Below are 13,096 nucleotides of genomic sequence, written 5' to 3'. Positions count from 1 at the left end.
TCCAAGTGACTGCTTGTCGCTAGAGCCAAAGAGAACATGGAGGTTGGTATTGGCGATGACCGGAATCGATCCAATGCACATCCACAAAGCACCGTTAAGTGAAAACATAAATTGACCGTATTGGCTAAATTTTTTTAAAAGTGATTGTCCGCCCACTAAATAGTTTAATGCATATACAAGGTGACTTCCAAAGTAAATAAGACTTTTTGAATTTAGCGACCCCTGGTGGCGCCATCTATATGTCGACTAATGCGTTAGAATCTGTTATCTTTACCGATTGTCTATTGTTCATTGATTGGAAGTGAAGTTATTGCGTTTTAAGTGTCAGTATGTTTGTGTTATTGGTGCGAAAATGAGCTTCGAACAAAGAGCCAACATTGAATTTTGTTTTAAAATTGGTAAAACTTTTACTTAAACGTTTCAATTGATGAAGAAAGTATAATATATGGCGATGATTGCCTATCCCGTAGCAGAGCGCACGAGTGGTTTCACCGTTTTCAAAGTGGTCGTGAGGACACAAATGACGATCAACATGTGGGCCAATCAAAATCCGTGATCACAGGAAATTCCATCGAAACTGTGCGTGAATTCATCAAAAATCAGCCGAAATCATTATTGAAATTCATGGAAATGGAAATGAACATCCCAAAACATCGACTTATCACATGCTGACCTAACATTTGGGCTTACGAAAGGTGTGTGCACGGTTTGTTCTGCACAAATTGACTGACGACCAAAAATTGCTTAGAATCCAACATTCGAAGGACATCATTGTGACCGATTATTTGACCAAAAATCACATTTTTACCATTAAGCACTTCCCGTATTCACCTGATATGGCACCGTGCGACTTCTTCCTTTTCGGAAAAATGCATTTGCCCATGAAAGGAAAGCGTTATGCAGACGAAGAGGCCATTCAAAAGGCTTGCACCGGCATACTGGTGGCAACACCGGCCAACGAGCTGTATTGAAGCAGAGGAAGACTATTTTGAATAAAATAGATTGATTTTGCCGGAAAAACATTTGTTCTGTTTTTTTAAGTCCTGTTTACTTTGGAACGTACCTTATACATACAGATATGGGTCAAACTGGTGAGAAAGTCTAGTCAAAATTTTCCTTTGCCCTCATATTTTTTGTATATGAAAGATAATAAGAATTTCAAGCTTCCTGTTGGCTTTATAGCATATTGAAAGACATCGGATTTTCCAATAGGGTGATATGATTTCTATGTACTTAATATGTCATGATCAATATTTATTTTGCATTGTATACAGTAATGTTTATAATTGCATCATACATACACAAGAAAAATATATGTATAATAATTTACCAAAATAATCTTCTTCTATGAGGGTCACTTTCATTTAATTGATGTGGTAAATAAACAAAACTTTCCATTCTGGTTCATGAATAACCCGTAGTATTTTACTGGTAAAAGCTAAAAAAAAAAGGTAAATAACTTTGCTAAAAGCTTTTACTCAAAAGCTCATCGAAATTTGCTATTCTAGTGATTTAAAAAATTAATATAAAAAATGGAAAGTAATAAGAAACCGACGCGCATTTATTTCTGAGACAAAGTCCCTCATTGAGGATGGGGCCAAGATGCGTTCGCGGCTAAGCAATTTAACATAAAGATTTAGGTATGTAAGCACCAGTCCATTAATGAAAATATTTTTATTTAATTCTTGAAAATCTAACATTTTTTAGGCAAGAGAAACGGATAAAATGGTCCTAGTGGCGGAACAATGCATTACTTTCTGCATTAAAAAATAAGAAAAAATATTATATTTACACGAACTACGTACATGTGTAAGGCACTTGAAAACAATTATATTAACGGGTAATGTTTATTAAGGCATTTCTTATAGTTATTCCACTGTTGTTGGTATCATCTAGGGATATGCTTCTTTGGGTCTGCTGCCTTGTACTTTGGATCTCTGATTGCTGAATCCAACACTGATTAATGTTATCGTTTCTGTTGTTGCAAGTTATGCATAATACAGCATGCTTTTATTATTGTGTTCACATTTTTTATGTTAACTTCCAAACCTTTCCCAATTTTGCGAAATCGCGCTTTCAGATGCCCAAATGGGTTTTCAACAACACGGCGGCAAGAAGAGAATTTTTTTGCTGAATACTTTTTCACCTTCTATTTGGTTAACTGAAAACGGAAACGGTTTCATTACGTATGGCGAAGGTTTAAACGCTGAATCCGCAATAAGTAAAATCGCCTTCAACGAATTTGGAATGTCTTTCATATAGCTCATTATTCATGTGATAAGCTTTTAATTCCGAGCATTCAAAAATGGAAGAATCGTTACATCTTCCAGGTACTCATATCTTTACATAGGTAAACCTATAACGATAATATACAGCATCGTTGAATGCCATCCTGTAAAGTTGAAATAATCTGAAACTTCACATTTTCGAGGTTTCACTTCAATGTGGCATCCATCAACCGCTCCATAGCATTGAGGGAACCCCAATAATTCAAAACTATTAACAATTTCTTCGATTTTAGCTTGTGTTGGTGGATACGCGTCCAACATTGTTTCTTGGAAAACGCTACAAATTTCACCACACACCTCAAGAACTATTTCTCCTACTGTTGTTCTACCAAATACTGATCCACTGACAGCGGTATAGATCGATGATAATCAAATTTTTATGGCCACGATTGAACGAAGTTGATCTTGACAACAACTGGTTCCAACAAGACGAAACTACATACCATACAGCATGTGCAACAACCGCATTATTGCGTGAACAGTTTGGAGATTCGATTATTTCAAGAAATTGTGACATTGAATGGCCTCCAAGAAGTTGTGATTTAACACCATTAGACTACTTCTTGTGGGGTTATTTGAAGTCATTGGTCTTTAGCAATAAACCAGACTCTCTTCAAGCTTTAGAAGTCAATATTGAACGTGCTATTCATGACATACGACTTGATTTAGTGGAAAAAGTACTCGAAAATTGGGTTCATCGAATTCGTTCCTGCAAAAGAAGTCGTGGAGTCATTTGAATGATGTTATATTTGAAACTTAATTGTATCGATTGTTATTCATTATATATTATTGGATATACTATAGTTTAATGTTGAAAATGTGCGACTTCGTTCCACGAATTACCACATCAACAATATATATTTAGAAAATAATATTTAAATTTAACTTGTTTGATTAATATTAATATTCCCGAAATGCAAATTGTAGTAATGAAATTGGGTAAGTCTACGACTGATAATGTACATAAGTTGATAAGATACCAAATTTTATTGCAATCCATTCAGTTTCTTCTTATAATGAATGTTGAATTGCAAATTTTTTAGTTTAACGGTTTGCAATTCCTCATAGTATTTCCATGACTTTGATCTTTTCGAATGCCGATACTTTAAAATATTCGGAGCTTGGACTCCCTTACTTGTTTTATTTTATTACTATTATTGTTCCTCATTTTTCTGTATCAAGAATTTTTAAAAATTAAGTGGATTTTCCTTCAAAGCGAATTGGCAGCCCACGTAATAGAAATAGCTAACACTGAGCAGGAAAGCAGCACACTTTTAGGCGCAAATTATTGGAAATTATAGCAAATATTTGCTCATTACGTTTTATGGGTATGTGTGTGATACGCTGCAAGTACGTAAGTAAGTTTACGCTTACGTTCTGCGTAAACAACATAGTGAATATAGTTATTTTTCTAAATGGAATGTGTTTGTCATCCTGTTAAGATTAAAATACTATTTTCACACTGAACTATATCTTTAACAACATACGACCCGATTTAATGTGAATTTTTTTTATGTGTACACACATGCACACCTCTATTTTCAACATTATAACGGTAATTAAACTTTATATGTCAGCAAAAAAGTGATATCAAATGGACTACCGATAAATGGAACTCGAGGTGGGACTATAAAAATGTTTTATCGCCAAACAATATATCTATACATACAAGTACATACATATATGGTAGGTACACAATCTTTTTATTCGATAAAAGTTGATAATTATTAGGAAATTAATATAAATGTAAAATTTGCTAAAAATTAGCGACAGTCCACCTAAAATGACTTTCCTAACTGCATTTACTGTTATTTGTGCGATTAACGCTGCAGCCACTTCGGCCAGCCAATTGAATTGGTCGACCGTTGTGCGTCCACAAGCGAAACCTGCCGATGCGTTTCAACCGAAATTACATACGAAGAGCTTTAGTGAACGCATCACTAACGGAGAATTAGCCGGACGTGCACAAATTTCTTATCAAGCGGGTTTGGAGTTTCATACAACCTTAGGGAGAGTTTGGTGTGGTGGATCAATCATCTCGGATCGTTGGATTATCACCGCGGCTCATTGCGCAGACGAGTTGTAAGATCTACATGTGATTAGTAAGAGCGTTAGTCTGTTCAATTTTCCTTGTGATACTATTTAATATAGAATCGGTGGTGTTGATGTTTACGTGGGTGCACTAAATAGAACAGATCACAATGAAGCAGGTCAACATATAATTTTCGTATCAAAGAAACATATTATTGTGCATGAGAACTATGATGAAATCGAACTAACGAATGATGTTGCCTTGATTAAGCTGCCGGTGCCACTGGAATTCACCGGTAGGTATTTGAGTGACTCATTGACAATGCATATCTATGTTAAACAGTGAACTGGCTATATTTTAGAATTCATTCAACCAGTCAAACTTCCGAATAGTGACGAAGCTAATGAAACTTTCGAAAATGAAACCGCCATAGCATCCGGTTGGGGTATAACCTCCGATGGTAAGTTATTTTGTTTTAATTTATTTATATTATTTATAATTCTTAACCATAACAAATTGATGGGAGCCAAATTATTAAGCTTTGAGTACTGCCAAGTCCTAGAGTCGAATTTTAGCTCCTCTACTTGACGACGTTTGTAAGATGTATGGCCTTTTGGTCCTAGTCTATCAATTACACGCCTGAAGCAAGTTTTCAACGACCACACGACCTTCACTAGTTGCCTTGTGATATTGACATATTTTTGTTCGTGCTAAAGCGAACACACTAAGAGTTTACTGGAACATTTTCCTCGATTTCCTAGACGAGACTCGATTATAAACACAAAATTTCAGCAAACTGTTTTTTAAATTTTTTTCCTCTTAAAAATCGCCAGGCAAATTAAAGGTATACAAACTATGGGAATGAAACTTAATACGATCATAAAATCCAATAAAAATCTACGAAAAATTTTTGTGGGTCCGGGTCAATTTTGATCAGACGGAATTGCAATACCGGATTAGCGGTATATCACTTTTCTCCTACAATTATCTCTTAAACATTCAAGTTTTTTTAATTGCCTGAAGACAATCAAAACTTGGCTTTCACGGAAAGCTTTACAAAGGAAAACATTACTAGATTTGGAAATTTTGCAGTAGTCAAATAAGCTGGGGAGAAGCAGTGAAACTATTGTGATATTATTTTACCCGCTTTTTCAATAATACAATAACTAAATATAATACTTCAATACGATATACCAAAAAACTTATATTCTTTTCTACTCAGACGATTACAAATTTACCGATATTCTACGCTGGATTGATGCGCCGGTTATTAGCAATAGTGAGTGCAGTTCATGGATTTATGGTTCCATTCAATCAACAAATATTTGCATCGGCACTACTGAACACAAGTCAACATGTCATGGTGATGCCGGCGGTCCTCTTGTTTTAGCGCAAGACTCAACACTAATTGGCGTTGCCACCTTTAATATAATCTACAGCTGTGAGATTGGTGGACCAGCTCCTTTTACGCGAGTAACTTCGTATCTCGACTGGATTGAAGCTAAAACTGGAGTTTCGAACCAACAATGAGTTCTTGATATATGTATGTATTTTCAGAAAATAAATAATTTTCTGTAATATTAGTTATATAGAATAACTGTAAAAAAACGAATTGTATCCTTTGTCGGTTTATTTTTGCTTCATAATAAACTGGTTCCCTAGGTTGTGATAGAAGGATGTATGGAGTTTTTTCCGCCTCCTCAAATACGGATCTACAAATACTCTGTATCTGTAGCTAAAAGTACTCAATAGCACTCTGCATAGTGCCAGCCCTGTTACTTACTGTTTAATTTTATCTTGCTGGCCCTTTAAGTTTCTGGCTTCTACCGAAATTCTACTATAGCTATATTAAATTATTTGCTCTCAGTAAAGTTCATCTTGACAAGTTGTTGGGATTTCAACGTCCTTCGTTAGATAGCTTCTGGCCAAATCGAGATCGGTCTTAGCCACCTCAATGATATTGGGATAGGATCAAAGTTCTTCTTGACATCAAGAAGAGGTGATGCCTAAACTGTCCAGGGGACAAGTTAAAGGCTGCTTTAGTGATCGATCGAAATCGAAATATTTACTACTATTGGTCTAATATAAACAGTTATTTCTCACGGTTATATGAATTTGGGATTTCCTTCCTTTTTGTACAAGAATGACGTGACGACAACGTAATTTCCATATTACTCGCCTATCGGTACATACGCGTTCGTCAAGTACTTATATCAAAAAAAAAAAAAAATAATAATCAATTAAATTGTTTAATTTTCGGAAACACATCGATATTTACAACAAAATTTCAATTCATTACCTTAAACCTTAGAGTTGGATGCATAAATTATTATTTATCTTATCGAGGGCCTTTACAACCGCTGCAAGTACTCGTCGACTTGGCATAGCTCTGAAGTATAAAAGCGAACGCGCTGGAGACTTCGCCAGTGTTTCTTTCAATTCAACATAGAAGATGAAGCTAGTACTTGCCTTAGTTGTCTGCTTTTTTGGCAGCGTGATCGCTTCCATCGATAAAGTGGATTGGACTAATGTACCACCATTGGATGTGGATCCTGAAATCCCATATCATCCACGCATGAGCCTCGATGGACCCACAGGACGTATTACCAACGGTCAAGTAGCTGCTCAAAAACAATTCCCCTATCAAGTCGGTTTGAGATTATACGTCCCCACTGGTGCTGCATGGTGTGGTGGCAGTTTGATCTCTGATCGTTGGGTTCTGACCGCTGCGCATTGCACAGACACTTTGTAAGTAATTGTACTCCGAAACTGTCCTGCCGCTAATTATAATGTTATAATATTTCATACTTCCTAGGACTACTGGCGTTGATGTGTACTTGGGTGCTTGGGATCGTACAGACCCCACCGAAAAGAACCAACAAATCATTTTCGTTTCTACAAAGAATGTTATTGTGCATGAAAATTGGATTAACACCACGATTACCAACGATATTTCGCTCATCAAACTGCCAGTTCCAATTGACTTCAATGGTTCGTAACGACGCAGGAAATGTTAACCTAATACTAATTGTTATAAATTTTGAAAATCTTAGATTACATTCAACCAATTGCCTTGCCCAAAAAGTCAGCCAGCTACGACACCTACGTTGACAAGTCAGTGATCGCCTCTGGATGGGGAAGAATTTCCGATTGTAAGTTAAGCAAACATTTAATTTATTTAAACCTACATTTTTATCCTTAACTTTTCATTTTTTGAATTATTTACAGCTGCTACGTCAGCCACAGACTTATTGCGTTGGATTGAAGTGCCAGTAATGTCGAACAGAGGATGCAACCTTTGGTTCCTTGGGTCCGTTAAATCCACAAACATTTGCATCAAGACAACTGGCGGCATCTCAACTTGCAACGGCGACTCCGGCGGTCCATTGGTGTACAATGATGGTGAGAGCACTATTTTGGTTGGTGCCACTTCCTTTGGTTTTGGTTTGGGATGTCAAGTTGGCTGGCCAGGTGTGTTCACTCGCATCACATCCTACTTGGATTGGATCGAAGAAAAGACCGGTATTGCATATTACTAAATGAAAATACAATAAATTGCTTAATAATATTTACTCATTTGGTATTATTTATTACTTTTCTTTGATTGTTATTTACCTACATACAGTAGACAATATACATGATTACCCTCCTTCGTTGTTAGATTTATTGTTAGGAGTAGATAAAAAAATTTTTTTTGAGCGAAAAGAAGGAGTCTGTTAGATAAAATGTGATGGAATGAGAATTGAAATCCTCGCATATACGGCGGTATGGTTAACTCAAAATTTGTTAAAAAAAACATTTTGAAGTAAAGGTCTAAACTGCCTGGTTGAGCGAAAGGGACGTTAAAATTAATGTATGATAACAGAGATGGACTACAGACTGACCCATTCATATATTTTACAATATATATTATAACAAGCGTTTTCATATGACTTATAGGTTTTAAACGATTATTATTTGGGGTAAGATAACCTGGAGTCCCAAAGTAAATGATTTAGGGCAAACGTAAAAATTGTTTTTCTAGGGTTCCATATCACAGAAGCATAATCTATTAAAGGCCTTACCAAAGATGTAAAAATAATTTTCGTAATAAGTGGATCTCTAAATTCTTTAGACCAACGTTTAACAAAACTAAGAGCGTTTTTAGCTTTAAACGATGGAAGATTTCATTCACTCAGCGTGATTCTTCAGAAAGATTCGTTCGATCTGGCGAAAATATGACAGATACGCTGCTTGTAACGTTCCGAAATCGGAGACAAAAAACTGAGAAACATTTTCGATCCATTTATTCAGGCACGAAATAAATGACGGCAGAACTGAACGTTGACGAAACAACCAAGAATCTGCGGAAAATTCGAATGCACTTATACTCAATGAAGTCTACATGAGAAACATCGACTTCTTTAGATGCAATTGAAGAACGTACAGCAAACAGGACACCATCTCCTAATCCGCTAAGCCGGTCATATCTGAGGATTTCATATTCGCTATTGAATATCTCATTGTCAAAAATGTGGAGCTTTAGCCAAGTTCATTTGAAAGCGGTGATTTTGAAATTACAATGAATGCTATTTAAATACAATTAAGTTAGTATTAAGCCCTAAACATTTTGATAATAAATTCTCAGCGAATTATTATTAATAAGTTTTTTGTATCAATGGGTTTTCTTTGTATTTTAGTGTGGGGAAAGCTCTCTGATCGCCATCCACTTGGAAATGGCCAGAATCGATTCTTTAACATATGGGTCAATCAGCTCACGTCTTCCGGTCTAAGACTAAGTATCCACTCGGTATCCAAAGAACATCCGATTGAAGGTTAGGTAGTCTACAGCTCTGAGAGTATTCGACGCAATCCGCACTGTGGGAAGCAGAGGAGGACTTCCAATGTATTTTATATATTTAAATTTCTAACTGTCTCATCATACTTTAGAGTCTCTTAAGCGGTTAGGGGTAGTCAGAGGTACGAAAAAATGAGAGTTTTCAATATTTTTTTTTTTTGCTACTAAATCATGTTATTTTACAAAAGCAGTAATATGGCATTATTGAAGTCACGAAAATTTCAAAAAAAAAAACTAATTTCCAAAGTTATAGTTGTTTGTGTTAACCTTGTTCCAAAAAAGGTACTTGCGGTGACAACCATAAGTCCTTGGAGATTCATCTAAAACAATCGGACAAAAAAAAAATAGTTTTATAAATAGATAATCCCGGGCCTGATCGAAGGATTTTATCTTCTTTTCACTTTATTTTTTGCGAAAAAATCAATTTGCCTTAAAAAATCGAAATTTTCGAAAAAATAAAAGTCCTTCGATCAGGCTCGAGTTTATTATGTATTCTAAAAGCTGTATAAATTTCATTAAAGTCTACTGAACGGTTATCGAGTTACAGTTGTCACCGATTCAAAAAACATAGTTTTGAGAAAAAAGCGTTTAAAGTTTCACACTAGCGTTTGGAAGTGCATGAGCTCTCTTTCTTATTTCTCGAACAACTCAAAAAGTAATTATCGGATCAACGTGAAATTTTCAGGGAATATTTTAAGAAACTTAACAAAAAGGCAAAAAAAAAAAATATTTTTTTGAAAATTCTAACTACCCCTAACCCCTTAATACATTACCGACCTGACCCTTCGGCTCATTTTTGGAGCGCCATTCGCTAGATTGTTGGACTGTTTCAACGTAATTTTCAAGCATTGTTTTTTTACCATTTTCTATTAATCGTCAATAGCAAAGGTGGATGGAGTACTCGCCTGAAGCAAGTTTTCAACGACCCCACGACCTTCACTGCATTGTGAGAGTGTGTGTGTGAAGAAGTCATTTATAATTTCTTTGCATAAGAATAGATTCAGGTCATCCATTAAAAACTATAGGGGAATATAGAAGTTGTCAACAAAACCTAAAAATTTTAAAACAAAAACAGACAAATAACAGACGAAATAATCTTCTCGAATTTTCCACTAACTTCTTGTTCTCAGCACGGTTTTTGTAAACGGAAATCTACAGTAACTATTTCGCTATAATATTGTATGCGATATGTACATATGTATTCAATTCAATTCTCTTTCCAGCAAATTCGATCTAACAGACTCACTCCTTTCGCTCAAAAAAATTATTCTATCTACTCTTAACAATAAACCTAACAACGAAGGAGGGTAATTCTTGGGTATTATTGTTATGTATGTATATTATCTATTCTCTATGTGTAAATAGCAATCATAGGAATGTAATAAATAATACTAAGTATATAAATATTATTAAAAAATTTATTGTATTTTCATTTAGTAATATACAACACCGGTCTTTTCTTCGATCCAATCCAAGTAGGATGTGATGCGAGTGAACACACCTGGCCAGCCAACTTGACATCCCAAACCAAAACCAAAGGAAGTGGCACCAACCAAAATAGTGCTCTCACCATCATTGTACACCAATGGACCGCCGGAGTCGCCGTTGCAAGTTGAGATGCCGCCAGTTGTCTTGATGCAAATGTTTGTGGATTTAACGGAACCAAGGAACCAAAGGTTGCATCCTCTGTTCGACATTACTGGCACTTCAATCCAACGCAATAAGTCGGTGACTGACGTAGCAGCTGTGAATAATTAAAAAAAATGAAAAGTTAAGGATAAAAATGTAGGGTTAAATAAATTAACTGTTTGCTTAACTCACAATCGGAAATTCTTCCCCATCCAGAGGCGATCACTGACTTGTCAACGTAGGTGTCGTAGCTGGCTGACTTTTTTGGCAAGGCAATTGGTTGAATGTAATCTAAGATTTTCAAAATTTATAACAATTAGTATTAGGTTAACATTTCCTGCGTTGTTACGAACCGTTGAATTCAATTGGAATTGGCAGTTTGATGAGCGAAATATCATTGGTAATCGTGGTGTTAATCCAATTTTCATGCACAATAACATTCTTTGTAGAAACGAAAATGATGTGTTGGTTCTTTTCGGTAGGGTCTGTACGATCCCAAGCACCCAAGTACACATCAACACCAGTAGTCCTAGGAAGTATGAAATATTGTAACATTAGCGGCATGACAGTTTAGGAGCACAATTACTTACAAAGTGTCTGTGCAATGCGCAGCGGTCAGAACCCAACGATCAGAGATCAAACTGCCACCACACCATGCAGCACCAGTGGGGACGTACAATCTCAAACCGACTTGATAGGGGAATTGTTTTTGAGCAGCTACTTGACCGTTGGTAATACGTCCTGTGGGTCCATCGAGGCTCATGCGTGGATGATATGGGATTTCAGGATCCACATCCAATGGTGGTACATTAGTCCAATCCACTTTATCGGTGGAAGCGATCACGCTGCCAAAAAAGCAGACAACTAAGGCAAGTACTAGCTTCATCTTCTATGTTGAATTGAACGAAACACTGACGAACTCTTTAGCGCGTTCGCTTTTATACTTCAGAACTAAGTCGACTAATACGTGGAGCGGTTGTAAAAGCCATCGATAAGATAAATAATAATTTATGCATCCAATTCTAAGGTTTAAGGTAATGAACTAAAATTTTGTTGTAAATATCGATGTGTTTCCGAAAATTAAACAATTTAATTGATTATTATTGTTTTTTTTTGTATAAGTACTTGACCAACGCGATATGCGAGTAATATGGAAATTACCTTGCCGTCACGTCATTCTTGTACAAAAAGGAAGGAAATCCCAAATTTATATAGCCGTGGGAAATAACTGTTTAGTTTAGACCAATAGTAGTAAATGTTCGATTTCGATCGATCACTGCAATAGCCTTTAACTTGTACATAACCCTGGACAGTTGAAACTACAGCTCTTCTTGATGTCAAGGGCATCTTGAGCCTATCACAATGTTATTGAGGTGGCTAATACCGATCTCGGTTTGGCCAGAAGCTATCTAAGAAGGACGTTGATATCCCAACAACTTGTCAAGATGAACTTTACTGAGAGAAAATAATTTAGTATAGCTATAGTAGAATTTAGGTAGAAGCCAGAAACTTAAGGGGCCAGCAAGATAAAATTAAACATTAAGGAACAGAGCCTGGCACTTTGCAGACTGCTATTGAGTACTTTTAGCTACACATACAGAGCATTTGTAGACCAGTATTCGGGGAGGCGGAAACAAATGCCAAAAGAACCAACTTCTATACATCCTTATATCACAACCTAGGGAACCAGTTTATTATGAAGCAAAAATAAACCGACAAAGGATACAATTCGATTTTTTACAGTTATTCTATATAACTAATATTACAGAGAATTATTTATTTTCTGAAAATACATATATTAAGAACTCATTATTGGTTCGAAACTCCAGTTTTAGCTTCAATCCAGTCGAAATACGAAGTTACTCGCGTAAAAGGAGCTGGTCCACCTATCTAACAGCTGTAGATTATATTAAAGGTGGCCACGTCAATTAGTGTTGGCGCTAAAACCAGAGGACCGCCGGCATCACCATGACATGTTGACTTGTGTTCAGTAGTGCCGATGCAAATATTTGTTGATTGAATGGAACCATAAATCCATGAACTGCACTCACTATTGCTAATAACGGGCGCATCAATCCAGCGTAGAATATCGGTAAATTTGTAATCGTCTGAGTAGAAAAGAATGCAATTTATTTAGTATATAGGATTGAAATATTATATTTAGTTATTGTGTTATTAAAAAAGCGGGTAAAATAATATCACAATAGTTTCGGTGCTTCTCCCCAGCTTTTTTGACTACTGCAAAATTTCCAAATCTAGTAATGTTTTTATTTGTAAAACTTTCCATGAGAGTCAAATTTTGATTTTCTT

At 35.9% G+C, this 13,096-nt stretch overlaps 3 protein-coding genes across 3 annotated transcripts; 2 read left to right on the top strand and 1 right to left on the bottom strand.

The window, feature by feature from the left end:
• The first annotated feature begins 4,054 nt into the window (after window positions 1-4,054).
• On the top strand, window positions 4,055-5,994 carry LOC105231480 (brachyurin). The gene is made up of 4 exons (XM_011212790.3): window positions 4,055-4,370; window positions 4,440-4,615; window positions 4,682-4,780; window positions 5,543-5,994. Exons 1-4 carry the CDS (start codon window positions 4,072-4,074, stop codon window positions 5,848-5,850), a joined length of 882 nt encoding a protein of 293 aa, XP_011211092.2. The 5' UTR covers window positions 4,055-4,071; the 3' UTR covers window positions 5,851-5,994.
• Window positions 5,995-6,739: 745 nt separating this feature from the next.
• LOC105231479 (brachyurin-like) lies at window positions 6,740-7,892 on the top strand. The gene is made up of 4 exons (XM_049458044.1): window positions 6,740-7,068; window positions 7,136-7,311; window positions 7,374-7,472; window positions 7,549-7,892. Exons 1-4 carry the CDS (start codon window positions 6,773-6,775, stop codon window positions 7,857-7,859), a joined length of 882 nt encoding a protein of 293 aa, XP_049314001.1. The 5' UTR covers window positions 6,740-6,772; the 3' UTR covers window positions 7,860-7,892.
• A 2,665-nt stretch (window positions 7,893-10,557) lies between these two features.
• On the bottom strand, window positions 10,558-11,708 carry LOC125778789 (brachyurin-like). The gene is made up of 4 exons (XM_049458045.1): window positions 11,377-11,708; window positions 11,140-11,315; window positions 10,979-11,077; window positions 10,558-10,901 (listed from the first exon to the last, which is right to left on the bottom strand). The coding sequence occupies exons 1-4, from the start codon at window positions 11,670-11,672 to the stop codon at window positions 10,591-10,593; spliced, it is 882 nt and encodes a 293-aa protein (XP_049314002.1). The 5' UTR covers window positions 11,673-11,708; the 3' UTR covers window positions 10,558-10,590.
• Window positions 11,709-13,096: the final 1,388 nt, after the last annotated feature.

This window comes from Bactrocera dorsalis, chromosome 5 (genome assembly GCF_023373825.1).
Source record: "Bactrocera dorsalis isolate Fly_Bdor chromosome 5, ASM2337382v1, whole genome shotgun sequence".
Classification (NCBI taxonomy): Eukaryota; Metazoa; Arthropoda; class Insecta; order Diptera; family Tephritidae; genus Bactrocera; species Bactrocera dorsalis.
The sequence above is the reverse complement of the archived record's forward strand: the minus strand, read 5'-3'. Positions and strand labels throughout refer to the sequence as shown.

Excerpts from the sequence above, each read along its gene's own strand:
- LOC105231480 (XM_011212790.3), top strand. The coding sequence starts at position 4,072 with ATGACTTTCCTAACTGCATTTACTGTTATTTGTGCGATTAACGCTGCA. Across the intron at positions 4,616-4,681 it reads GGTGCCACTGGAATTCACCG|AATTCATTCAACCAGTCAAA; the intron begins GTAGGTATTTGA and ends GCTATATTTTAG. Across the intron at positions 4,781-5,542 it reads TTGGGGTATAACCTCCGATG|ACGATTACAAATTTACCGAT; the intron begins GTAAGTTATTTT and ends TTTTCTACTCAG.
- LOC125778789 (XM_049458045.1), bottom strand. The coding sequence starts at position 11,672 with ATGAAGCTAGTACTTGCCTTAGTTGTCTGCTTTTTTGGCAGCGTGATC. Across the intron at positions 11,316-11,376 it reads GCGCATTGCACAGACACTTT|GACTACTGGTGTTGATGTGT; the intron begins GTAAGTAATTGT and ends CATACTTCCTAG. Across the intron at positions 10,902-10,978 it reads ATGGGGAAGAATTTCCGATT|CTGCTACGTCAGTCACCGAC; the intron begins GTGAGTTAAGCA and ends AATTATTCACAG.
- LOC105231479 (XM_049458044.1), top strand. The coding sequence starts at position 6,773 with ATGAAGCTAGTACTTGCCTTAGTTGTCTGCTTTTTTGGCAGCGTGATC. Across the intron at positions 7,069-7,135 it reads GCGCATTGCACAGACACTTT|GACTACTGGCGTTGATGTGT; the intron begins GTAAGTAATTGT and ends CATACTTCCTAG. Across the intron at positions 7,312-7,373 it reads AGTTCCAATTGACTTCAATG|ATTACATTCAACCAATTGCC; the intron begins GTTCGTAACGAC and ends TGAAAATCTTAG.